Here is a 27781-nt window from a genome sequence, read left to right as displayed (position 1 = left end):
AATCCTTTTGCTCAGACTTGCCTTGAAGCTCACCATAATTTTGTGAAGCTGTTGTTTCTGTTGGTTGTCACTGGTGGATGGCCCGATCTCTGATCTTTGCTCCTTTCTCTTCTTTGCTAAACACAGCAATGTGTCTTTCACCTTGAGGATCCATGCTACAGCTTTCTTAAGGTGGGTCCATGAGGAATAATGCTCTGTTAATTGTGTCATAGCATTCATGCTTTGTGTCAGTGCAACAACATTGACTGCTGCATTTCTCTTAATCTCAGGATCTACTGCTGTGAGGTCTTTCAGGTGATCTGGGTTTTCTGGCCAGCTTTCAGATGACGCTGTGAGAAAGTCTGGTCCCGAAATCCAGGTTCGGTTTTGCACAAAGGCCTCTACTTTCTGTCCTCTCGAAGCATAATCGGCTGGATTTAAACCTGAGCTGACGTGCCTCCACTGAGACCCTGAAGATATCTTCAGTATTTCTGACACGCGGTTGGCCACAAATGTGCGGAACCTTGTCCTCTCATTGTTAACATATTTCAGCACAGATGTACTGTCTGTCCAGAACACAGAGTCTGCAAGCTGCAGCTGAAGCTCTCTTCTTAACATCATGTCCATGCATCCAGCCATGGTTGCTACTGTTAGCTCCAGGTGAGGAATGGTAGTAGGCTTGAGTGGCGCAACCCTAGCCTTTCCCATTACAAAGGCACAATGGACCTGGTTGGTACTGTTTTGCTGGACAAGGTAGGTCACTGTTCCATAGCCCTCCTCACTAGCATCACAGAAATGATGAAGCTGAGAAAGTGATGGATCTCCAAAATGTATGGGTTTGAAACACCTGTCCACTCCAAAGTCGGCTAGCAGCTGAAGTTGCTGTATCCAGTTAGACCACTGCTGAGCAAAATGAGATGGAAGTACATCATCCCAGTTCAACTTTAGCCTGCACAGCTCTTGCAACATCTTTTTTGCTGGTAAAATCGCTGGTGCCAGTATTCCGAGTGGATCGTAGATGGAACTTATCATGGACAGAATGTTTTATCTGGTGGGCACTTTGTCTTGGATGACTATTCTGAATTTGAATTGGTCAGACTGGATGCACCACTGTACTCCCAATGCTCTCTCTGTGGGGAGTGAGTCTTGATCCATGTCGAGATCTTTCACTTCCTTAGCTATCTCGTCATGGCGTATGGCTGCAAGAACTGTCTTGCAGTTGCTAATCCACTTTGTTAAGTTAAAACCTCCCTGCTGACAGATCGCTTTCAGGTTGTGGCACAACAAGACAGCCTCTTCTTTAGAGCTGACTGACTTGACGCAGTCGTCAACATAAATGTTGTGCAATACAGTGTCAACTACTATAGTGTCAAACAGATCCCTGTTGTCTTCAGCACATCGCCTTAATGCATAGCTAGCAGAACTTGGTGAGGAGGTGGCCCTAAACAAGTGCACAACCATTCTGTACTCCTCCAAATCCTTGCTTGTGTCACCATTTGGCCACCATAGGAACCGCAGCAAGTCAGTATCATCTGGTGGGACCTTTACTTGATGAAACATGGCCTCCACATCAGCCATGAGAGCCACTGGTTCTTGGCGGAATCGGGTGATGACTCCAATCAGGGTACTGGTGAGGTCTGGCTCTTGAAGTAGTTGGTCATTAAGAGAGGTTCCCTGGTACGAAGCACAGCAATCAAACACCACGCGTAGCTTGTGTTTTTTAGGATGGTACACTCCGTGGTGTGGAATGTACCAGACCTTTTCATCCTTGCGGCTGATTTCAACATCCGGAATCTTCACAGCATAGCCCTTTGTGATCATATCACTCATAAAGGTGACATAGTCCTCACGAAAAGAAGAGTTATTGAAAAACTTTTTCCTCATGTTCAAGGCATGTTGCTCTGCCATAGCGCGGTTGCTGGGCATGCAGAGCTCCTTGTTTTTCAGAGGTAAGTTGATACAGTAATGACCTTCTATCAGTTTGGCAGACTGTGAGACACTGTCCATAAATCTGAGGTTTTCCTGTGACATCTCCTGCTGTTCATCAGGGCTACCCTCAGGGAAGTCATATTTGAACTGTTGGTTCCACAGCTCATCCAGCTTGGCTACAGATATCCTGTTTGATGTAACATGTACTATACCATCCTTTGTTACCTCACAGCTGCCCTCTCTCAAAGGTCAATTCACTGTCCAGCCAAGAATAGTTCTGACTGTGTAAGGCCCGTTATTAACACTCTTGATGACCTCTTCTGGCTCCATAGCCTTTGGCACATTTGTTCCAATCAGCAGACCTATTTCTGCATCAATGTGAGGGATACGCACCCCCTCCAGATGAGGCCATCTGTCGACATCCTTGTCCTTGTAGTGGAATGTTTCTTTTATCAGCTGGTATTGTGACTTGAGAAAAGACTTCTTGTAGCTCTATGAAGTTGCAGCCTTCCATATTGCTCACCTCTATGCCTGATACAAGATGGCTGGGAACAGTCTTTTGTTCTCCCATACTAGTTAAGAGAATGTTGATTTTCTTCCCATGAAGGTTTAGCACATTCATTAGCTCTTCGGTACAAAATGTGGCAGTACTGCCTGGACCCAAGAAAGCATAGGAATGAACCACTCTACTACCCTTCTTGGCCTTTACTTGAACCAGAACGATGGCTAGGATACTGTCTGTGTCACCGGTCCCTGTACCCAAATAGAATGTGTTAGCTGTACTCACAAACCCACTAGTTACAGAGAGTTTCTCAGCATCAGCTTGGGAGTCTTCTTTCACTGTTAACTTTTCTTTACTCTTCATGTGCAACAAAGTGGGATGTGTCAATAGGCACAGTTCACAGCTTAGTTTCTCTGTGCAGAGCTTGCTCATATGCCCTCGTTTCAAGCAACTGAAGCATAATCCTTTTTCACGAAGAAAGTCTAACTTCTCTTTGTGAAGGGTTTTTCTCATTTTCTTACAGTTTGCCTTACCATGCTCACCTTGACAAAAAAGACAGGGTTTTGTGAAGGCACTGTCAGAACTGAATGGAAACTTCTTGCTCACTTTGACCTCTGTGCTGACACCTGTCTGATTGGTCACAGGTGTCGCAGTTGTGGTGAAAATTGTTTTCCTAGTTTTCCTTTCTGCCATGAGGATGGCTGATGACTTGGTTTGTCCTTTGCTGATATCCTTTATATCTCCAAACACAGGATGTAGTTCTACCTTGACTTGTTTGTTAATAAACTTCAAAAGGTCTTGAAACTTTGGTCTTTGAGACTTTGTTTCTTGAATGTCAAAAGCAACGCTTCTCCACTTCTCTCTCAACTTATATGGAAGCTTGTTGACAATGGCACGCATGTTGGCGATATTATCCAACTCCTCCATATACTCCATATCCATCATTGCGTTTCCACAGCTGGTGAGAGAGAGAACAAGCGTATTAAGAGCTTCATCGTCTGCCTTGACTGCAGGCCAACTTAAAGCCTTGTTAATGTAAGCCACAGAGATCCTATATTCATTTCCGAAATGCTCCTTTAAGAGTTTCTTTGCTTCCTCGTAACCCTGATCTGGTTCCATATGCAAACAACTCCGAATTAAGTCTCGTGGCTGGCCGCTGGTGTACTGTTCCATAAAGTACAGGCGGTCCTTGCTGCTCTCTGTTTTACTCTCCACACCATTCTCGAATGCCCTAATGAAGAGTCTATATTCTAATGGATCACCTTCAAAGACAGGGATATTTTGAGGTGGTAGAGTAGAAAGCTTTTGATGCTTCACAAGAAACTCTGTGATATCATTTTGTCGCTGCATCACAGTGGCCAAAGGGTTTGCTGTGTCCTCAGAGTGGTTACTTAACATGTCGGAGTGATAGACTTCAACTGCGGCTTGAGGTCTTAATGGAGCAGGATTACTGAAGAGTGGCCTTGGATTACGTACATGGCCTGTATTCCTTGAATGCTCTGAATCGTCACTTCGTTCATCATCTAATCCCTCAAAACTTTGAGTTTAGCATCTGCAGCAGCCAAAGCAGTCTGGATCTCAAGCTCTTCTTTCTCAGCCTTGAGCTTAGCTTCTTGCTCTTCCAAAGCATGTTTTTGTCTGAGTCCTGCTGCTTGTGCTATAAGTGCAGCCTTTTCAAGTTCAGCCTTCAAACGTGCAGAAGAGGCAGAGGATGTTCGCGAATGGACAGAACTTGACTTAGATCTTTTGGACTTTCCGGATGCTGCTACTGATATGCTGTCTGTGGGGTGCACATCTTCATTTATTTTCCTAGCTTCCTCCATGCGCTCATAAACATCCTTTATCCATTTATCCACATCAATCAATCAATCAATCAATTTTTTTATATAGCGCCAAATCACAACAAACAGTTGCCCCAAGGCGCTTTATATTGTAAGGCAAGGCCATACAATAATTATGTAAAACCCCAACGGTCAAAACGACCCCCTGTGAGCAAGCACTTGGCTACAGTGGGAAGGAAAAACTCCCTTTTAACAGGAAGAAACCTCCAGCAGAACCAGGCTCAGGGAGGGGCAGTCTTCTGCTGGGACTGGTTGTGGCTGAGGGAGAGAACCAGGAAAAAGACATGCTGTGGAGGGGAGCAGAGATCGATCACTAATGATTAAATGCAGAGTGGTGCATACAGAGCAAAAAGAGAAAGAAACAATGCATCATGGGAACCCCCCAGCAGTCTACGTCTATAGCAGCATAACTAAGGGATGGTTCAGGGTCACCTGATCCAGCCCTAACTATAAGCTTTAGCAAAAAGGAAAGTTTTAAGCCTAATCTTAAAAGTAGAGAGGGTGTCTGTCTCCCTGATCTGAATTGGGAGCTGGTTCCACAGGAGAGGAGCCTGAAAGCTGAAGGCTCTGCCTCCCATTCTACTCTTACAAACCCTAGGAACTACAAGTAAGCCTGCAGTCTGAGAGCGAAGCGCTCTATTGGGGTGATATGGTACTACGAGGTCCCTAAGATAAGATGGGACCTGATTATTCAAAACCTTATAAGTAAGAAGAAGAATTTTAAATTCTATTCTAGAATTAACAGGAAGCCAATGAAGAGAGGCCAATATGGGTGAGATATGCTCTCTCCTTCTAGTCCCCGTCAGTACTCTAGCTGCAGCATTTTGAATTAACTGAAGGCTTTTTAGGGAACTTTTAGGACAACCTGATAATAATGAATTACAATAGTCCAGCCTAGAGGAAATAAATGCATGAATTAGTTTTTCAGCATCACTCTGAGACAAGACCTTTCTGATTTTAGAGATATTGCGTAAATGCAAAAAAGCAGTCCTACATATTTGTTTAATATGCGCTTTGAATGACATATCCTGATCAAAAATGACTCCAAGATTTCTCACAGTATTACTAGAGGTCACATCATCACAAAAGTCTCTAAATACAGTTGCCTTTGGTTCAAACCAGTTCTGCTGATCATTGTTCATGGCTTCTTCTGAGTCATTCTGCTGAAGTAGTGCTTTAACAGGTATGCTTCCAACTGCCCTGCGTAACTGCAAAAAATAATTACGAACCTCACGAAGTCCCTTCTTAAAGCTACAGTAACTAAATAACTGTAATTACACATTATGTCAAAAATAAAGTTTTGAGTTGTAGCAATAATCTGTTATTATTAACAGAAGCGTAATAATTCTAAAATATGCTGAACATAGAATAAAGGAAGAAATATGCAGTCTTGAACTTATAAAAGAAACAACAATCAGAACTTGTCTCATACATCCAGGTTTTGGAGCAGCACATGCTGCCATCCAATCAATGTCTTTTTCAGGGATGTCCCTGATTATTTCAGCAAGACAATGCCAAGCCACATTCTGCATGTGTTACAACAGCGTGGCTTCGTAGTAAAAGAGTGCGGGTACTAGACTGACCTGCCTGCAGTCCAGACCTGTCACCCATTTGAAAATGTGTGGCGCATTATGAAGCGCAAAATATGACAACAGAGACCCCGGACAGTCGAACAACTGAAGTCGTACATCAAGCAAGAATGTGAAAGAATTCCACCTCCAAAGCTTCAACAATTAGTGTCCTCAGTTCCCAAATGCTTATTGAGTGTTGTTAGAAGGAAAGGTGATGTAACACAGTGGTAAACATACCACTGTCCCAGCTTTTTAGAAACGTGTTGCAGGCATCCATTTCAAAATGAACAAATATTTACACAAAAACAATAAAGTTTATCAGTTTGAACATTAAATATCTTGTCTTTGTGGTGTATTCAGTTGAATATAGGTTGAAGAGGATTTGCAAATCATTGCCTTCTGTTTTTATTTACATTTTACACAACGTCCCAACTTCATTGGAATTGGGGTCGTATTGGATTCTATGACATATGTTACCGTTTGTGCTGTTTTTACCCCATAACTCCAAAACATTCGGTCATAGATAGTCCAAACTATACCTTTTATGACCAGGCAAGTAATGTGGTATACTTTTCAGTATGAGTGGAGCATTTTTAAATGTAGACCCCAGTGTAATCTTTCATTGACTCCTACCTGGCTATCGCTGTGGTGGCCACCATACATTTTTGTCTAGACCATGGTAAACTGTGGATGAATTCTAAGTGTTGTTTAGTCCCATTAAGTTTAACAGATTAGGTCAAAATTGGCTTCGGGCTCAGGGACTACTCTGAGAAATACCTCCAAGCCTTCACAAGAGTAAAACCAAGCCATCACCACATTAGACTTTAGTAAGGTTTCTGAATGTAGTCTCCAGGCCTGACCTGCTTGGCTGTATCGCTGTTGCTGGGTCCTGAACTGAGGGCTGCCTGTCCAACCATCTCCGGGGACTCGGTGATCCTTATGGCTGGTGGCTGTTGACTGCCAGCATAGAAATTTCTCAGCTTTTTACTGTGGTTCTTCCCCTAGACAGAAAGACAGACAGACACACAAATACAGTGGAGCCCATACTTTTACATACACTTTGGCTAAAAGCTTTCGAACTAAATTTCCCCCAAAGCCACAGATTCATTCATGTTACCAAATAATTCACGTGTCAAGTCAAACAGAGTGTCTTCTTTATTTGCACTGACATTATTTAAAAGTAACAGTTAAATGTCCACCAGATGGAGATATTGTTCCATTTCAGCAACCTTGGCTACAGGCTGCTGTTGAATATGACAACAATAAAGTTGAACTATACATATATTCTGACCCTGCAACCCGATCCCGGATAAGTGGTTGAAGATGTATGTATGTACATATTCTGACTGACCTGATAATGAGCCTGTGCCTGTTGAGGGGAGTTGAGGGTAACGTTGCAGAGTTTACAGTACAATGGTTTACACAGTTCTTCCAGCCCCAAAGAGTCCTCGTGTTCCTCCATTCCGAGCAGACAGCCTTCGTCCGGGGGTTGCTCAGGCTGTTCGCTGACTGGGGCTGGTTGACCTGCTATAGGACCAGGGATGAAACCAGATACTGGAGCCGGGATAACGGCATGTACTGGGGGTCTTGAGGGGAGTTGTGAGGGGTCTGGGCCTGGAGCAGGAGGGGAAGACAGTGGACTTGGAGGGAAAGGGAATCGGCCACTTCCAGGTGCGACCACAGGTGGGGGCACCGGTGCTTGAGCAGGGTTTTGAGGCAGAGGCCTCATTGGCTGTGTGAGGTTGATGGCTGGAGGCACTATTACTTGTGCAGGGTCTACAGGTGGGGGTCCCAAAGTGTGTGCCATTGGCGGAGGCCCTAGGTGCTGTACTTGGGCAATGGGAGGGGGCACCAACCTGTGTGCTGAGGTAATGTGAGGAGGCCTTAAGGTGTGTGTGGCAGTAATGGGAGGTGGCCCCAAAGACTGGGTGGGAACCATAGCAGGGGGGCCAATAGCTTGAGCAGGGGCGAGGGGTGGAGGGCAGAGAGGCTGTGTAGGCACCATTGGTGGAGGTCCCAGCTGGTGCAGTGAATCAACATGATGGAATGGCTGCTGAGGGTGACTGAAGAGACTCAAAGGATGCTTCAGGATGGTCTCTGGACCTGGTGAGAGAGGATTGTGTGAAGTGAATACACATAAATAGATCTGAACACAGAATTATATCAATTAAAGGGAAAATCATAAGATATTCAGTGTTACAATAATGGAATGTGCAGGACTTGCACAGCTAACAGCATGCTTGCAGACCTTACCTGAACTATGGAGGTTATGTTTTCTTAACCATTTCAGTCTTTTAAATATTTATATGATTTTTAAATATTGCAAGGGGGAGTTTTGGTGCATTTTCATGAATTTCTCAAGAAAAAATGTCACGGATGTTTATTAAAAAAATCTTCTATAATTACAGTTGTATGCAAAAGTTTGGGCACCCCTGATAATTTTCATAATTTTCCTTTATAAATCATTGGTTGTCTGGATCAGAAATTTCAGTTAAATATACCATATAGCAGACGAACACACTGATATTTGAGAAGTGAAATGAAGTTTCTAGTATTTACAGAAAGCGTGCAATAATTATTTAAACAAAATTAGGCAGATGCATAAAGTCATTTTATTGATTTGAATACATTTAGCACTACTTTTTGGAACACAAAATTGGTTTGGTAAGCTCATTGACCCTTGACCTCCTTACACAGGTGAATCCAATCATGAGAAAGGGTATTTAAGGTGGCCATTTGCAAATGTTTCCCGTCTTTGCATATCTTCTAATGAGTGGCAACATGGAAGCCTCTAAACAACTCTCAAATGACCTGAAAACATTGTTCAGCATCATGGTTTAGGTGAAGGATACAAAAAGCTATCTCAGAGATTTCAGCTGTAAGTTTCCCCTGTGAGGAACAGTGAGGAAATGGAAGACCACAGGCAAAGTAAGGCCCGAAGTGGCAGGCCAAGAAAAATCTCAGATAAGCTGAAGTGAAGGATGGTGAGAACAGTCATAGTCAACCCACAGACCTGCTCCAAAGACCTACAACATGATCTTGCTGCAGATGTCTGTGCATCTATACAGCACATTTTGCACAAGGAGATGCTGGGTGAGAGAGTAATGCAGAGGAAGCCTTTTCTGTGTACACGCCACAAACAGAGTCGCTTGAAGTATGCTGAAGCACATTTGCACAAGCCAGCTTCATTTTCGAATAAGGTGCTGTGGACTGATGAAACTAAAACTGAGTTATTTGGACATAACAAGGGGCGGTATGCATGGCTGAAAAAGAACACAGCATTCCAAGAAAAACACTTGCTACCTACAGTCAAATTTGGAGGTGGTTCCATCATCCTGTGGGACTGTGTGGCCAGTGCAGGTCCTGGGAATCTTGTTAAAGTTGAGGGTCACATGGATTCCAGTCAATATCAGCAGATTCTTGAGAACAATGTTCATGAATCAGTGACAAAGTTGAAGTTGCTCCGGTGCTGGATCTTTCAACAAGACAAAGACCCTAAACACTGCTCAAAATCTACTAAGGCATTCATGCAGAGGAACAAGTACAACGTTCTGGAATGACCATCTCAGTCCCCAGACCTGAATATTATTGAAAATCTGTAGTGTGAGTTTAAGCGGGCTGTCCATGCTTGGAAACCAACAAACCTGAGATGTTTTGTAAAGAAGAATGGTCCAAAATACCTTCAAACAGAATCCAGACTCTCATTGGAAGCTATATGAAGCATTTAAACGCTGTTATTTCTGCAAAAGGAAGATCTACTAAATATTGATGTATTTATTCTGTTGGGGTGCCCAAATTTATGCACCTGCCTAATTTTGTTTAAAGAATTATTGCACACTTTCTGTAAATCCTATAAACTTCTTTTCACTTGTCAAATATCACTATGTTTGTTATATTTAACTGAAATTGCTGATCCAGACAACCAATGATTTATAAAGGAAAATCATGGAAATCATCAGGGGTGCCCAAACATACAACTGTAAAATGTGGAAAAAGTGAAATGCTATGAATACTTTCCGGATGCACTGTATGACATAGTTTCGAGCCTCCTTACAAATAAACAAACAAACAAACTGTTTATAAGCTCTTTGGTAGAGATATATAGAGATATATTTGACTTGTGCTGGATTGGACATCTCATGGAAACACCAAGTTAATTCAGCAGAGTTTAATGGCTAGTGTCTGGTGACACATCATTAAACTGATGCACAAGAACAAAAAAAAAACAGGAAATGATATTAAATTCCAGCGATAAACAGTCTGTGATATGAGGAGCAATGACTCATTTCTTGGAGCCTGGACGCAGCAGCGCTGTAAAGACTTTTGGCAAGACATTCGTTACACTGCACCGGTTACACTGAACCTGCAGCCTCTGCACTCACATGCGTGCAGGGTTACATACATGCATGAGCAACAAGACTGAAAATAAAAGTTTAAATCCTCTGTGCCGTCTTCTGAGACAGTTTGTGTGCACGTGGGCACTCCTGCAAGCTGTATAACTACACACAGACTCGCCGAGTCAGACAGCAGCTGCGACAAACCCCACGAGCTTTCATCTGCACTCCAACTGGAAGCCCTGTAGCAGTGATTCATGGACTCAAAATAACAACGTGAGGTGTTTGTGTTTCCGAGTGACGCCTGCTGTCAGTCTGTCTGTCCGTCTTGTGGCCTCAGTGACCTCAGCAGAAAGATGTGCTGCACAAAAGCAGTGACCTTACTGTTGTCCCCTCAGCTGCAAAGTAAGACTGTGAAGTCAACCATGCGGGTCATGCATAGCCATGTGGGAGAACAGCAAAAACGCACACACTTATACAGGTCTAAAGGTTAAAGTGTTAAAACTCAGTCATACTGCTGTTTCTAGCCCATTTTTTCAAGGTTAAAACATCCATAACACAAACTTTGCTAGTTGTATTTTTCAAAAATTAAAATGTGTTTCCAATAATATACAAATAATGAATGTTTATGAGTGCAATGGTACGAATATTTCATGAGGTGTTGTGTGTTGGGGGGGGTTTGGCTGGACAAGGTTTGGTTGTTTTGTGTTTATTTTCCTTCCCAGGTGATTTGGGGCTGTTCTCTGAGGAAAATGTGCTGCAGAAGAGTCTCTCTCCTCTGTTACGATGATTGGCTGCACCTGTTGCATTCTCGTGCGGCTCTCTATCAGGACAATCCACGACACCTGTGATGTTCACGAGCAGATCTGAGGACTTCTAGCTGGTACCAATGTAGTGATGAAGAACTACATTTAAACCAGCAGTGAGTTGGATAAGATTGCCGGAGAATACGAACTTGTGACGACCGTGTGGGGACGCTGAGGGCCGTTTCAGAGTCTGACATAGATAGATAGATAGATAGATAGATAGATATATACTTTTAATGTCCCCATGGGGAAATTTGTCTTGGACTTCTCAAAAATCATGACCCATACAAAGATACAGAACAAGACATAAACAGTTCATAACAATAAATAAATAAATACATAAATAGAGAATAAAAATAAATAAAAAAACATACAAGTACTAAAACCTCCTAATGTGCCTGATTGTTAGCGGTGTTTATTATGATATTTGTTAAGGGCTATGATTGATATAGGAACAAAAGAGTTCCTATATCTATTCAGTCTGCAATGGGGGACTCTGAAACGCCGGCCCGATGGTAGCAACTCGTATTGCGTGTGCAGAACATGGGAGGAGTCAGAAAGAATTCTGTCCGCTTGCTTCATCACGCACTGATCAAAAATTGACTGAGGATTGTTATACTGTTTCAAACCAATGATTTTCATTGCTGTGAGAACAAGTTAGTTTAATTTTGATCTTAGGGACACAGGAAGGTTCCCAAACCAAGTGGTTATGCCATATCTTAGAATGCTTTCAAGAACTGCCTGATAAAACAGTAACATAATTTTTTGGTTGACTCCATGAAAACGCAAACGCCGTAGAAAATAGAGTCGTTGATTCAAGCGGGAACATAACCAGTCAACATGAGTGTTCCATGTAAGGGAACTGTCTATACAGACACCAAGATATTTGTACGATTGCACCTGTGTGATTGGTTGCTGGTGTATAATTACAGGGTTGTGATTGCCAACTAACTTTGGACGAGCCAATGCAACTTGAAAGGGTCAGAACAGCCATATTGCCCCGGTCAAACGAGCGTCAGGAGACAGCATCATAACATGGCTCCAGGTGTTTTATGGACATTTTTGTGGGATATAAACGGGAGTTTTTGTAAACCAGGTTTTGTGTATAGCACTTGAGGTAGTTCTGGTGGGGTGAACAGGCTGGCTGGTCGGAGTTTGTTTGGACTCAGGTAAGCGTATGTTTTTTTTTTTTATTGTTTATAGTTATTTAATTTTTGTTAGCAGAATGGGTCGTTTTATTTTGTTGTTTTTTATTTCCCTGTCCCCTAACCCCAGCCTCACACACTTCTGGCCGTTCGTCTTTGGTGTTGTGGGGTGGTGCAGGTTGGTTGCTGGGCATTCCCATGAGGACCTCTGCACCTGGGGGGGGTCCAGGGCTCTTTTCTTAGATTTAGTTGTTTCCCGGTTCCTCTCCAGCCTCAGCGTGCCTCTGACCGTTCGCCATTGGCATTGCTGAGGTGTCGGGCAGTGGGGATTTACTCCAGTCGGAGCGGTGGGGCCAATCAGTGCCGTACGCCTTTTCCGCTGCCCACCCCTCCCGGAAGGCTGGAGTATAGTCGGGGGGTCGACACCGGCCGTCTTGCCGGTTTTCCAAGGCCCTTGGGGGTGGAGCTGGGTTGTGTTTTTCCTATTGGCTTCTCCGGCTTAGTAGTCCTGTGCCGATTGCCACGACGTGTTTCCCGATGGACCTGGAGGGTCTTTCGGGGTGCTGGGGAGGTCAATGGGGCTTTCTGTAGTTTTTGTTTGCTCCTGGGGTGGTTTTTGGAAATCCCTGGGGGTTTGGGGTTTTTGTTTCCTCCTGTTTCCCCCCGGGGTTTGATGGGACGGTCCTCTGGGGGGGAGGTTGACTGTGGGGCCGACCGGCCGTGTTGGGCTGGGGTTCCTGGGTTGTGGGGGTGTCTCCTGGGGTTTGATGGGACGGTCCTCTGGGGGACGTTAAGGCTCCCGTGTATGCCTGGGGATTCCTGGATGGCTCCTGCCATGGTCGTTGCTCCTGGGGTTGACGACGAGGTCCCCTGGGGGAAGTCGGGCTCCACATGTTAGGGGAGGGCGTTGTTTGTTTTTTCCTTTGACCTGTGTTCTAGTGTGTTGGGGGGTTTTTGTTGGGGTTTTTGGGTTTATGTTTTTTTTGTTCCTCCCCAGGGTTTGATGGGACGGTCCTCTGGGGGTGGTGTTGGGTTGGGTATTGTGTTTTTCTTTTGTGTTTACCCCGGTGTGCTTCCCTGGGGTATGTTTGTGGTACTCTCTGGGGGGGATGCTGGGGGCCTTTTTTTTGTGTGTCTTGTTTTTGTGTTTGGGGTTGTTTCGGGATGTTTTTTTTGTTTGTTTTGATGCCGGCCAGCCTTTCTACCGCATCTCCCGGCTCTGCTGCCTGCTGTGATCTCTGCCCTCCTTCTGCTTTGGCCTTTGATGTGTGGGGTTGTTTTTGGGTCTGGTTTGTGCGGTCGCCGGGAGGCTTCCCGTTGACGGGGGGGTACTGTTGTGTGTTGGGGGGGGTTTGGCTGGACAAGGTTGGGTTGTTTTGTGTTTATTTTCCTTCCCAGGTGATTTGGGGCTGTTCTCTGAGGAAAATGTGCTGCAGAAGAGTCTCTCTCCTCTGTTACGATGATTGGCTGCACCTGTTGCATTCTCGTGCGGCTCTCTATCAGGACAATCCACGACACCTGTGATGTTCACGTGCAGATCTGAGGACTTCCAGCTGGTACCAATGTAGTGATGAAGAACTACATTTAAACCAGCAGTGAGTTGGATAAGATTGCCGGAGAATACGACCTTATGACGACCGTGTGGGGACGCTGAGGGCCGTTTCAGAGTCTGACATCGCGCCTGTGAAGGAGGACGAGGGTGAGAGACAAACGTTGTCAGCACACGACAGAGGTGAATATTCTGAAAAGTTTATCCGTGAATGTAAATTGGCGTTTATACGCAGCTATAAGTAATTATTGGTGGAAATTGTTTGGCGTGCTCCTCACGGCAGTGGCGTGCGGATTAATGATCCTCCACTAGCTGTGAGCAGCAGCCTCTTTGAACTAAGTTTGAAACCAGACCTAAACGTGTAGCTGATAAGTTTGCCTCTAAACAGTATTTCGTAGTAATAAGTGTTGAATAATCTCATCTCTGTTCCTCCTTCGCAGAGTACAGTCTGGGAAAGTCACCTGGGGGGGGTGTTGGCGGAACTCCTGAGTCCTGAACGTTCGGACTCCGACTGTTGAGATGCTGAGAGAGCGCGCCGTCTTTTCACCTCACCAGAACTGTAATTATTTAGTATTTCATGTATAGCACAAAGGGAGAAAAATAAATGTGTTTTCTTTTTGGAACTGCTTCTGATTATTTCATGCTGGGTTCAGTCAGATACTAGACCGCTCCTCAATCCGCGTCTTATCCATAACATGAGGTGAAAGATGGAATGTTCCATTAATGGAACATAATGGAACATTAAAGGAACAAACACTCCAACACAATTTTAAAGAGCAGTCCCATCCAATCCAGAATTATTCTCAGTCAACTTGCAAAAACAGTCATAGTTCTCGTCGAGGCTGTGCCTTGTTGATTGGAACATTCCATCTTTCACCTCATGAAATATTTGTACGTTGATCGAATGAAAAAACACTCCATTTGTTTTATATAGTTGTGCTCAAAAGTTTACATATCCTGGCAGAATTTTTGCTTTTTTGACAGTTTTTAAGAGAATATGAATGGCAACACGCAAACTTTTTTTTCACTCATTGTTAGTGGTTGGGTGAAGCCATTTATTGTCAAAATTTTCTCCAATCACAGCCACGCAAGCCTATTACTTCTTCTGGGTTGTCTGGGTGTCTTGGTGGCTTTCCTCACTCTTCTACGTGGTGCACAGTCACTCAGTTTTTGAGAACTGTCTACTCCATGCAGATTTACCATAGAGTGACATACTGTTTGTATTTCCTTGTAATTGATGTAAATAAAGTCCGAAACATATTCGGTGGCAGCTTTACCATTAGAGAGCCTCGTCCACAAACTACCACAAAAGACTCCAAGTTGTCAGTGATGTTAAAGGGGCAATACACAGTATTAAGAACAGGGTATGTAAACTTTTGAGCAGGTTCATTTGGGTAGTTCTCTTCTCATTTTGATTTAAAAAGAGGAAACACAGTTGTTTGACAATAAATGGCTTCACCCAACCACTAACCATGAGTGAAAAAAAAAGTTGTTGTCATTCATATGCTCTTAAAAATGGCCAAAAAAGCAAAAATTCTGCCAGGGTATATAAACGTTTGAGCACAACTGTACATATTTCATTCATTTAAAAACAAAACAAAAAAGGGACTTACATTTTGGTGTGCATCACTGGTCTTTTGACGTCAACAAGTTCCAAACACTCCAACACAAATTTTAAGTAGGAGTCCAATCCAATCCAGAATTGTTCTCAGTCAACTTGCAAAAACACTCAGATAGTTCAAAACCAATCCTGATGGTGTAGTCCCCAGCTGATGCTGTGCATTGACTTCTTTGGGTACTTCTGCTTTTCTCAGTCCAGCAAAAATTTGCGACAGAAATGTGTCGAGCTTTTCATCCAACAGCAGTTCTTTTGCTAGATACGTCCCAGCGAATATTGCAAATGCCTCCAAACGGCTTCCGTCATACTGGATTTGTTTTTTTTCTTTTGTGTTAGAAGAATGAGCAGCGACCATCAATAAGTTGCTAACGTGCCATCGTCGCTCATGTGTAGTGCGCTTCGAGCAATGGTAGAAATCATATGGAACTAAATTTGCACGCTACATGGAACCAAAATTACACGCTTAATGGAGCACAATGGCAAATGGGACGAATGATCAATATCATGTGACATACAAACCACCAATCAAATGACAAGGATCTATTCAGGCGTTATATAATATCAGCTTATATGGGTTATTTTTGACAATAAAGAATCCAGAAAAAACACTTTGGATGTTGGAAATGGTGTCATTACACAGTTTTGTACAGCAGAATCAGCAGAAGGCCTTCCAGTGGCAATGTTTCCAATGCTATCAAGCAGCGTGGCTGAGACCCCCATCACCTTGCTCTCAAAAGCGCATATATATATATATATATATATATATATATATATATATGCCAGAGTCACGTCAATTTAATTTGTTCTTTCTGAATCATGATGAATGGATGAAATGGCTGATCATCTCAGCATGAGATGACATATTTCTTAAGGCAAAACCCAAAACCTGGTGTGATTTCTGACAAGTGTGGTGCAGAAACACCAGAAAGAAAACATAAAACAGCTTACGGTGACAGAAAAATACACTTCCAGCGACGTAAGATACTAATATTAATAATATTATAAAGGAAAAAACAGCCACACTGTATGAGAAAAGTCCGTTTCTCAGCATCCAGACTCCTCCTGAAGTCTCAGAGACCAATACTGAGGCCACATTGAACCAGATCCACTTCACTCCCATCAGCAGTTGGCTCGTGGGAGCCTTCCACTGCTGATGGAGTCAGACTGTGCAGCAGCTCACAAACCTCCCTGCAGCATCACATAGGAGCATTTTCACATTAAGCACTTCCACTGCACAGCAGAATCGACTGCATACATTTTCTTCTCCTCTGCACTGAGCGTTCACTCGTTCCACTTCACTTACAAAGCAACATTTCCAACATGTGGATGTTTCTGGCACAAAATGTATTTCTGCTCCTGCACTACTTTATTTTGCTGCTACTGACTACAATATTTGCATCCAAAACAACTAGTTACTGCCATAGAGAAGGTCATGTGATCACCATGGGTTACTTACATGTTTGGTGGTTTGTTTGCAGGCTTACCCAAAAATGGATGAACCATTTTTACTGAGACGTGGAGGAGGTGTGCGGCATTGGCCAAGGGACAACCCATTAAATTTTAGTGTACATCTGAATCAAGAGACGTGGATGATTTTGATAGGGAATACGCTATCAGGATGTAAACTGAGTATTCAGGATCAAAGGCCAGGAAAAGTGATCTGGATCAGAAGTCAGAGATCAGCATCGAAGATCAGTAACTGGGATCAAATTCAGTGATTGTGATCAAAATTCAGCGATTAGGATCAAAGATTGCCATTCAGGTTCAAAATTCACCAATCAAGTTCAAAGTTAAAAACAGGATCTAAGTTCAAAATCAAAAGTCAGTAATCAAGATAAAAATTCAGCAAACACAATGAAAATTCTGTAATCAGGATCAAATGTCATCAATCAAGACCAAAGTTTCACACTCATGTTACTCAGGTTCTAAGTTCAGTATTCAGGATCAGAGGCCAGGAAAAGTGAAAGTGTGATCCTGATGAGTTATCAGGATCACAAATTAGTAGTCAGGATCAAAGGTCAGCAATCAGGAAAAAAATTGGTGACTAGAATGAAAGTCTCGATTGAAAAGTCAGCAATCAAAATCGAACTTTAGAAGGTCAACATTCAGGATCAATGATCAGGAAGACTGTCCAGAGATGAGTGATCAGGATTTTTAAAAAATCTGCAGTCAGAATCAAAAGTAAGGAACTAGGATCAAGATTCTGTGACTACGACCAAAGATCAGTGTTCAGGTTGAATATTCAGCAATCAAGATCAAAGTTCAGTATTCTCTGTCAAAGCTGAGTGAGTAGGAACAAATTGCAGGATGAAGGTCATAATTGGGAATAAAGGTGATTGTCAAGATCCCGTGATTGTATATTCGTAGGACTATTGCGAACCAAATCCGCATATTGATCTGTATCTGGCGGAGGGGAAAAAGAATTGATTTTTTTTTTGGACAGAAGTTGTTTTAACTAAGTTCTGCTTTCAACATTCCCTCATGGTTGAATTAATGGAATGCTGTGAGATATTCCGTGAGTTGGGAATTTTCTAGCGTCCATCCTCTTATCATGGAGTTCCTGGACGTTTGTTTGTCTTCATGATGAAAACATTTTTTCACAATACTGAGTCATCACAAACTGGACAATCCAGAGACGCCACAACATGCCCAAAAACTACACAGATCAAATCTCCTACACGTCATTAAAGTCACACTTTAACTCTACGTCATCCATGATTACAAATTTTATATTTTTATCTCATCTCAGTCACAAAATTCTTTTTACTTTCACATTAAACAGCATCCTTTAAAAATTATATATATTTTTAAAAATGTGTTATGAAACAAATAAAATATATAAATACTATATATAATATATAAAATAAATAAGAATAAATATGTAATTCGAAAAAGGATAAATACTTTTCATAGTGTACAAACAGAAAGTATTCATTTCTAAAATGCTGGAGTACGTATGAAGTACAATAAAATGAACATTTTAGAGCTTAAATGTCTAAAATGCAGAAAGTGTTAAACTGATTAAACTTAAAATCAATTAACTTTTTTATTCATTCTCTACTTGTGACTTTTTCAGTCTGAATCATTTGATTGTCTCTGTGGAAACAACACAGAGATGCTGTAAAATAACAAATAATTTGCAATGTATTTCTGGGATACTAGTTAATCTGTTTTAACCCACTGCTGTCATAACGCAACACCCCCTTTCCTAATGTGGGAGTTCATGCTTAATTATACTGTTTATTTTGGTGCTGTTGGTCACCTTTTATAGAAATCTTGCAGTGACAGCTTGGATTTATATTACATATGGAACAAAATATTTTCTTAATATCCAAGAGAGGGTGAATATGACCTAAAAAAACATGAACATTCAGGAGTTTAAAGATTATATACAAATGGCACAGCACATCGATAGGCTCCCACAAATGGAGCCTTTTCCACATCGCAGGCTGCAGAACATGAACCCACTGGCCACTTCATTAGGTACACTTGTGTAGCCAAAGACAGGCTGATGCAAACCCCTGCACACTCGCACGCTACACACCGGGATGTACATTAGAACAAACTTGACTTCTTTTTATGGCATCCTTGGGACTTCAGCTGGACACCACTTATACTAATTAATCACAAATATTTTGATGATCAATATAAATTTGAGATCATCTCTCTATTGGTTGTGGAGATATAGTGGAAAATGTGTTTTCACATCTTTTGTTGACCTTAAGGTTGACCTTTATCCAATCCTCTCCAAAGGTTAATCACCTCAAGATATCTGTCCAAGCAATGTTCCCACCATGTTTGGTGAAAATCCATCCAGCTATTTTTTTATTTATCTTGATTAAAACAGACAAACACGTACAGGACCAGTTACAATTCCCTGCTTTGCCGCTTGGCCGGTGGACAGGGCAAAAAAACAAAAATGAAACTGCATAACCATGGAGGGTGATCTTAGAGGGTTGCATCATGATGTGTAATGCATGACGAGAAAGCAATAATGGCAGAACGGTACATTTGAAATTAAAGTGAGTGTGAAAAATGTACAAAGCAAAACATTATCTGGTGGAGAAAAAAACCAGACAACATTTATCCTCAATGAGGGGGGCCAGCTACTAAAATATGGTAGTTAGTGGAGGCTCACTATACCCTGATGAAGAGCCAGTTCTAATCTAATCTAATCTAATCTAATCAGAATGGAGAAAAAAGTTAAGTGAAATGCCGTTAGTATCCCATTGGTAATGCAACATGAAAAAATGTATTTTTCTTCATGCCTCGACTGAATTTGGCAGAGGTGTGTGTGTGTGTGTAGGTGGGGTGGGGGGATAAATGCACACACTCAATTTTTAAAAGCTTGAACAAGCCTCAAATGTTATAGACCTCTGAGACATGACAGATTGCTGGTTGGATGGTGTAACTGAGGCACAAAAAAAAGCCTCTCCTGTCCTAGAACGTAATAATCTCCCCGTCCTCAGCTGAGAATCTTTAAATAGGCCAAGTGATCGTTTTCTCTGGAGTTTCTCTTGCAGTACTGCGTTCTATCACATCAATTATAAAGGAATGAGAAGCACATGCCTCCTGCACTTAATTCCATCTGCTCGACTGGGCAAGGGATCACGGAGGACCAGTGACGCCATCACCATCCTGTGAAAGTGAGGTCTGAACTGGGCAAAGTTCACATGAAACCTGACATTAATTTGCATTCAGACAAGATCATCCAAAGTGGCTGGTTGTCACACAGGCAGGAGCTTCCAGGTAAAGTGCTGATCTGAGTACTGAGACCATTTTGAGTTCCAGTACCCGGGTGTTAATCCCCTAACCCCCTTTCTGCCAACTGAGCTGTGGTTGCTGCCCGCCTCTGAAGAACTCTGGACCCTCATCAACTGAACAAGATCTTGTGATACAAGTAAATGTCCAGTCCATATCAGGGAAGACTATCAAGGCTGGATAATATGCATGTTGTACCACTTAGGGTCCGTCCACATGGAGACGGGTTTAGGTGTATCCGCAAAGGTTTCGTGTTGTATCGGTGTTTCGTTTCGAACCGCTGTTTTCAGAGCCCGAAAACGGGTCCCAGAGTGGATAAATCTCAAAACGCCACCTTTGCGTTTTCGTGTGTACAACCAATGCACAACTTTTGTGAAATGATAACGTCATAGCCTCACTTCGCTAACCTCATACTCAACCTCGACCGCAAGACATCACGTAACAACAACAATGATGGTGGGCTACAGACTTGTGTTCAGAAACTGCTGAGTTTAGCAACCAGAAGGGCAACAAGGAGAAAACTTTGGGTGAGACCTGGTGGAACCAGCAGTTGTGGGACAATGTGTCAATGAATGGGGGGAGAATGTCCATATATCCAGAGCATCTCTCGTTGCCCCGAAGAACTTCGCCCACTTTACAGCACCACATACAGGCCTGGTATATGTATTACAGCGTTTTCAGTCATTTTCCGTGGTTTTGTGTGTGCACTGATATTATGTGAAATGGTGCCGTGTTTACGGAACACTTTCTGAAAACGACAAAGAAAAAGACTATAGGGAAAGTTCCGTTTCCGTGTGGACAAGGCATTGTACTGTAGTATAATGCCTTGTATAGTATATCATCTTGCTGTAACTACAATTATTAGTGTACTCCACCAATGCTCGATCTTGCAATGTGATAAAAGAGATTAGTAAAATATCGCAATGCAGCAAAATACAAGGACTAAAAACATCCAAACCTCCTCAAGGCATGAATTCACAGTGCTTTGTCATAGCCATTGGCACTGCCAGTGAAGATTCCTGTGGTTGTCTGCTAGTGTGACAGTTTCACCGTAGAACCGTGTCAGTTTCATATGTCATACTGGATGCATGAACGTATCAATCTTGTATGCACCTAAAAGTTTGTTCACAAACTTTATAACACTTTTGCACTTTCTTGTCTGACCGACTGGTGTAACACTTTCTTCCGTGAGTTGCTTGGCAGTGCCGTTGAGCCTGTGAGTGTGTTGTTGTCCACTAAAAGTTTGGATTGAATTTTGATTTTGAAATGTGAGTGTGTCACTGTAAATAACAGCAAACACGTGGGCCAAATGCCGATCATATACCTAACCTGACCTATCAATGATCGTTCAATCAATATTTCAAAACGCTTTCAGCCATTTTAATGGGAAGAAGGAAGCCATTGATTTTTGGCACTGTTACAACTGGCATGGGGTTTCTGGATCTATTTTACACTCAACAAAAATATAAACGCAACACTTTTGGTTTTGCTCCCATTTTGTATGAGATGAACTCAAAGATCTAAAACTTTTTCCACATACACAATATCACCATTTCCCTCAAATATTGTTCACAAACCAGTCTAAATCTGTGATAGTGAGCACTTCTCCTTTGCTGCGATAATCCATCCCACCTCACAGGTGTGCTATACCAAGATGCTGATTAGACACCATGATTAGTGCACAGGTGTGCCTTAGACTGCCCACAATAAAAGGCCACTCTGAAAGGTGCAGTTTTGTTTTATTGGGGGGGGATACCAGTCAGTATCTGGTGTGACCACCATTTGCCTTATGCAGTGCAACACATCTCCTTCGCATAGAGTTGATCAGGTTGTCAATTGTGGCCTGTGGAATGTTGGTCCACTCCTCTTCAATGGCTGTGCGAAGTTGCTGGATATTGGCAGGAACTGGTACACGCTATCGTATACGACGGTCCAGAGCATCCCAAACATGCTCAATGGGTGACGTGTCCGGTGAGTATGCCGGCCATGCAAGAACAGGGACATTTTCAGCTTCCAAGAATTGTGTACAGATCCTTGCAACATGGGGCTGTGCATTATCCTGCTGCAACATGAGGTGATGTTCTTGGATGTATGGCACAACAATGGGCCTCAGGATCTTGTCACAGTATCTCTGTGCATTCAAAATGCCATCAATAAAATGCACCTGTGTTCTTCATCCATAACAGACGCCTGTCCATACCATAACCCCACCGCCACCATGGGCCACTCGATCCACAACATTGACATCAGAAAACCGCTCACCCACACGACGCCACACACGCTGTCTGCCATCTGCCCTGGACAGTGTGAACCGGGATTCATCCATGAAGAGAACACCTCTCCAACGTGCCAAACGCCAGCGAATGTGAGCATTTGCCCACTCAAGTCGGTTACGACGACGAACTGGAGTCAGGTCGAGACCCCGATGAGGACGACGAGCATGCAGATGAGCTTCCCTGAGATGGTTTCTGACAGTTTGTGCAGAAATTCTTTGGTTATGCAAACCGATTGTTCCAGCAGCTGTCCGAGTAGCTGGTCTCAGACGATCTTGGAGGTGAACATGCTGGATGTGCAGGTCCTGGGCTGGTGTGGTTACACGTGGTTTGCGGTTGTGAGGCTGGTTGTATGTACTGCCAAATTCTTGGCAGAACGATCATTCTAATCAAGCCATAATAAACTTTTTTATATTGTTCAGGATCTGAATTAGGATTCTAAAATTTGATTTTACTTACTTGATTGTTTTGTGACACATTTTTTTAATTAATCAAATGGTTTTCCTTCCACTCTAAAACACGGTGGAATAATTACAATTACCGGGGGATCCTCTTGATGGAATCTGGTCTCCTATGTGACGGTTTGGATTCTGGATTAGTTTTGGTTACTCTGATTGACATAAATGCCAACTCCCCCCCCCCAACTGCCGCAATAATTTGATCAATTTCTCAATATGTTTTCACCTGATCTCCACAAAGGCTTGTGGAATTATCAGTCTTACTTAGAGGTAGAACCAAATAAATACTGGTATTGATCAGGATCCAGGTGTGGTTATGGATCATTTTTTGATACGCTTATTTATATTGATGGGCCTTTTTTTTGCATCTAACTTTTTGATCAGTTTCTGAAAAAGTTTTCTGCTGATCTCCACAAAACCTGGTGGAACGACCAATCTTACTGACAGGCAGAACCACATAAATGCTGCTTTGGATCGGGATCTGGATATGGAGATGTAAATTATGGGTCTTCTTATTTTTGATAACCAGACATGCTGAGGTGGGCTATACATACAGGTGCATCTCAGAAAAATTTAATATCTTGAATAAAATTCAATATTTTTGTCAGCTATTTCAAAAATTGGATATTTTGCATATTCTAAACTCTACATATAAACTAAAATGTTTCAAGCATTTTTTATTTTAATTTTGATCATTATGGCCACAGCTCTATTAACATTTTTTTAAAAACAAGTAGGAAAAAACCCATATCTTATAATATTACAATATTGTCTGTTTATGGGGCTGTAGACCACAATTATCCAAATTAAAATATATAAAAAAAAAAAAAAATGCTTGAAACATTTTAGTTTATATATAATGAGTCTAGGCCCTGTGATAGGCTGGCGTCCTGTCCAGGGTGTAGCCCGCCTCACGCCCTATGACTGCTGGTATAGGCTCCACCCCCCACCCCGTGACCCTTAATTAGTGTAAGCGGGTATAGAAAATGGATGATAATGAGGCTTAGTGCTCTGCACTGTTGTCTCACAAGAAGGTTCTGGGTCCCTTCCCACCTGATCCTTCCTGTGTGGTGTTTGCGTTGGTTCCCTCCGTGTGCTCTGGCTTCCTCCTGCTTCCAAACACATGCAGGTTAAATGAATTGGTGACTTTAAATAGACTGTGAATGTGTTTGTCTGTCTATATGTGGCCCTGCGTCAGATTAACAGTCTGTCCAGGGTGTACCCCGTCTCTCCTCTTGTGACTGCTGGGGTATGCTCCAGCAGCCCTTTGACCCACTTGGAATACGTGGGTATAAAAAAAAGTATCTAGAACAAATATAATTTTCACTTTCTGAAATACCTGAAAATTAGTGAACTTTTTCAGCGATATTTAAATTTGTTTTAGATGCACTTGTTTATTTCGAGGGCAGCATGGTGGCTGTTGGTGGTCACTGTTGTCTCACAGCGAGAAGGTCATGGGATTGATTCCCACCTCTGGTCTTTCTGTGTGGCGTTTGCGTATTCTCCCCGTGTTTGCGTGGGTTCCCTCCGGGTGCTCCGGCTTCCTCCCACATCCAAAGACATGCAGGTTAAGTGGACTGGAAACTTTAAATTGTCTGCAGGTGTGTGTGTGGGTTTGAGTGTGTTTGTTTGTTTATATGTGACCCTGTGACCCTATGACAGACTGGCGTCCTGTCCTGCCTCACGCCCTATGACTGCTGGGATAGGCTCCTGCAACTTGATCTTGGATTTAATTCAACCAATTTCTTAAAATTTACACTGATCATACTTTACTTTCATTTACTGAAACCCGTTTGTGAAATAATGTGGCAATCCCTCGGTGGTGAGGAAACGTTTCTTGGTCAATTCCCGGACAGGATTCTGCATCCAAGGCTGATCCAGAGACAACTGTGCATGGATTTGTTTACTGTGGGAAAAACGTTGCCCAACAACAAATACATTGCCCTTGACAGATCCTTAGCCTGGTCCGATGCCTGGGAAATTCCAACCGATTGGGGTCTGAGGAGCTGCTGCAGCCTTGGATTACGACCCATCACTTCCTCCACCTGATTCCCCATTGTGAACTTCTTGTTTCACCAGAACGCTGTTAACTGACTCCTGTTCAGGCTTCCTGTTGAGCCTTCGTGGCTACAGTAGTGGCCACGTTGTGGCTGTATATTACCCAAACAGGTACTTGAGCCATTACCTAGGTGTCATAACGCAGACAAGGGGTTGGATTTTGACACGTGAAAACTCCTATACAGCTTGGGGTGACATAAACTACATTACATTTAACCCCAGTTCTCTTTTCCAGGTTTTCTCAGCCTCGGCTAAAGAATATGTGCTCTCTGAGTACCTTTCTAGTTGCCACATGTCATCATCAGCTGTGCAGAAGCAAAAGGTTCTTATATCGGTTTCAGGTTGCAGCCCGACCTCTGATCAGACCTCTGTGAGGCGCACAGCTCTCCAGGGTCTCTGATTTTGAGTCGCAGCATCTATAAGCTGCAGAATGGAACCTCGATCCTGCTGCTGCTGATGCAGCAGCAAGCAGCAGCACCGGGACAATCGCTCTCCCTTGTGCAATCTGCAGATATCACTGCCTTAGATTTCTCTCCATCCGTGCGCACAGAGCGCTGGCAGCCTGCGGGTAGCCTCCTTACCTGGTAAGCGGGTGAGATAATGGCTGCTGTCCCCGTAGCTGATGGGCGCTGAGGCGTAAGTTCTGCAGAATTCGGCACTGTGATAGTACGCGGCATCCCCGCTCTTCAGCTGCAGCGCCATCATCGCACTTGCATCTCCTTTTTCCAACTTCTCCCTCTCCAAAAAAAAAAAAAAAAAGATCCAGGCGGTCAGACGGGATGACAGCCAGCAGCAGTAGCAGCGGCGCCAGCTGAGGGGGGGATTTACGCACAGGAACGAAACCTACGCAGAAAACCACACCATTAAAGCGCACACATCCCCAACTGCAGAATAAAACATAGGCTGGATATCACGTTTTATGCTTACAAAGAAGTGTCCTGCAGGGGAATTTGAGTTTTTTTTTTGCGATGTGTTTGCCCCGGTGCACCTTTTTTTCTGGTTGGTACGGTCCGTTTCCGATGCTGCCGCCGCTGATTTGCCTGGGTGGCAAATCATGACACAGTGAATAAATATGTTACACTTCTGTGGCACACTCTGAAAGCAGCCGCCTCGGCCCACGCTTCCGAATGCTGGTCCCGAGAAACAGCTTTGCAGGCAAATTTCTATCACAATCAGAAGGTAGATGCACCTGCATTGCAGTGGCGGCACCACTGGAGGTGGCGCTCAGGGGCCAGAGCCACCCTAAAAATACAAAGTATAGGGCTGCCTGCACCTAATCACTATCTATCTATCTATCTATCTATCTATCTATCTATCTATCTATCTATCTATCTATCTATCTATCTATCTATCTATCTATCTATCTATCTATCTATCTATCTATCTATCTATCTATCTTTCTTTCTTTCTTTCTTTCTTTCTTTCTTTCTTTCTTTCTTTCTTTTCCCCATGATAGAGTGTCAATGAAATTATGTACACAGGTCACAGAAGTCCAAGAATACAATAGGATAGAATAGAATAGCCTTTATTGTCATTGTACCAGGGGGGTGCGTACAATGAAATCGGGGGTGTTCTCGTAGAGCTGCTGTACACCACAAAAGAAACAAGACATCTTATACACCACAAAAAAAATGTTTAAATATGAACTATGTACTGTATACTAATATATACAGTGAGGAAAATAAGTATTTGAACACCTTGTGATTTTGCAAGTTCTCCCACTTAGGGCCCTGTCCCACTGGCGTTTAGGAGGATTTGCGCATGAAATGAGGAGACAAAAGCTGAGCGTCTGCAACAAAGGTGGGCGGAAATGACAAATGTCCCGGGGTGGATCAGCGAATACATGAGGAAGAAAAGCGGATATAACAGGGAACAGAAGCGAAGGCGACTGCGGAGGCGCCCCCATGAGGGGCACAGTGGCCGTGATGCACTCGCTTCATCCGTGCCCACTCTGTCTGCATGTGCGACATACCATTTGCGACCGTGATGTGGCCGTGCTGGGCACGTGTCATATCTGTTTTGCACGCTGTCCCGGTCCGCCGCCAAGCCGCGCCAACCCGTCGGTTGCGGATATCAGTGGATGACAGGGGATATGCGGCACGTTGGTCGTGTATGTCCTGCGTATGTCTCCAGTATGTGTTCAGGCAGTGATGCGGATCTCATCCGCAGCAGGATTTTTGAGCCGCTCAAAAATCCTGGCTGCGGACATTCGTGATACAGATGATCATGGACGTGTTCGGATGGCGGCCGACTCATACAGGAATGTTACACGGTTATTGCGGTTGTTTGGCGGATGTGGGCCACTTTTGTGCGCATTCCATCCGCAAATCCTCCTAAACGCCAGTGGGACAGGGCCCTAAGAAATCATGGAGGGGTCTGAAATTTTCATCTTAGGTGCATGTGCACTGTGAGAGACAATCTAAAAGAAAAAATCCATAAATCACAATGTATAATTTTTTAATAATTTATTTGTATGTTACTGCTGCAAATAAGTATTTGAACACCTACCAACCAGCAAGAATTCTGGCTCACTCAGACCTGTTAATTTTTCTTTAAGAAGCCCTCTTATTCTGCACTCTTTACGTGTATTAATTGCACCTGTTTGAACTTGTTACCTGTATAAGAGACACCTGTTCACACACTCAATCAATCACACTCCAACCTGTCCACCATAGCTAAGACCAAAGAGCTGTCTAAGGACACCAAGGACAAAACTGTAGACCTGCACAAGGCTGGGATGGACTACAGGACAACAGGCAAGCAGCTTGGTAGAAGACAACAACTGTTATGATTATTTACTAGAAAGTGTTAGAAACACAAGATGACTGTCAGTCTCCCTCGGTCTGGGAATCCATGCAAGATGTCACTTTGTGGTATAAGGATGATTCTGAGAAAGCTCAGAACTACACAGGAGGACCTGGTCAATGACCTGAAGAGAGCTGGGACCACAGTCACAA

At 43.2% G+C, this 27781-nt stretch overlaps 1 protein-coding gene across 1 annotated transcript in view; it reads right to left on the bottom strand.

Annotated features, from left to right (window-relative positions):
• zmat3 (zinc finger, matrin-type 3) overlaps positions 1-25697 on the bottom strand; it is a 36853-nt gene extending 11156 nt beyond the window's left edge. Inside the window, exons 1-3 of the mRNA XM_034179477.1 lie at positions 25406-25697; positions 7174-7925; positions 6683-6823 (exon numbers count right to left, since the gene is read on the bottom strand). Coding sequence (XP_034035368.1) covers positions 6683-6823; positions 7174-7925; positions 25406-25529 — 1017 coding nt within the window. The 5' untranslated portion in view covers positions 25530-25697. The remainder of the gene's footprint in view (positions 1-6682; positions 6824-7173; positions 7926-25405) is intronic.
• Between the last annotated feature and the right edge of the window lie 2084 nt (positions 25698-27781).

The sequence above is a fragment of the Thalassophryne amazonica genome, chromosome 10, assembly GCF_902500255.1.
Source record: "Thalassophryne amazonica chromosome 10, fThaAma1.1, whole genome shotgun sequence".
Taxonomy (NCBI): Eukaryota; Metazoa; Chordata; class Actinopteri; order Batrachoidiformes; family Batrachoididae; genus Thalassophryne; species Thalassophryne amazonica.
The sequence above is the reverse complement of the archived record's forward strand: the minus strand, read 5'-3'. Positions and strand labels throughout refer to the sequence as shown.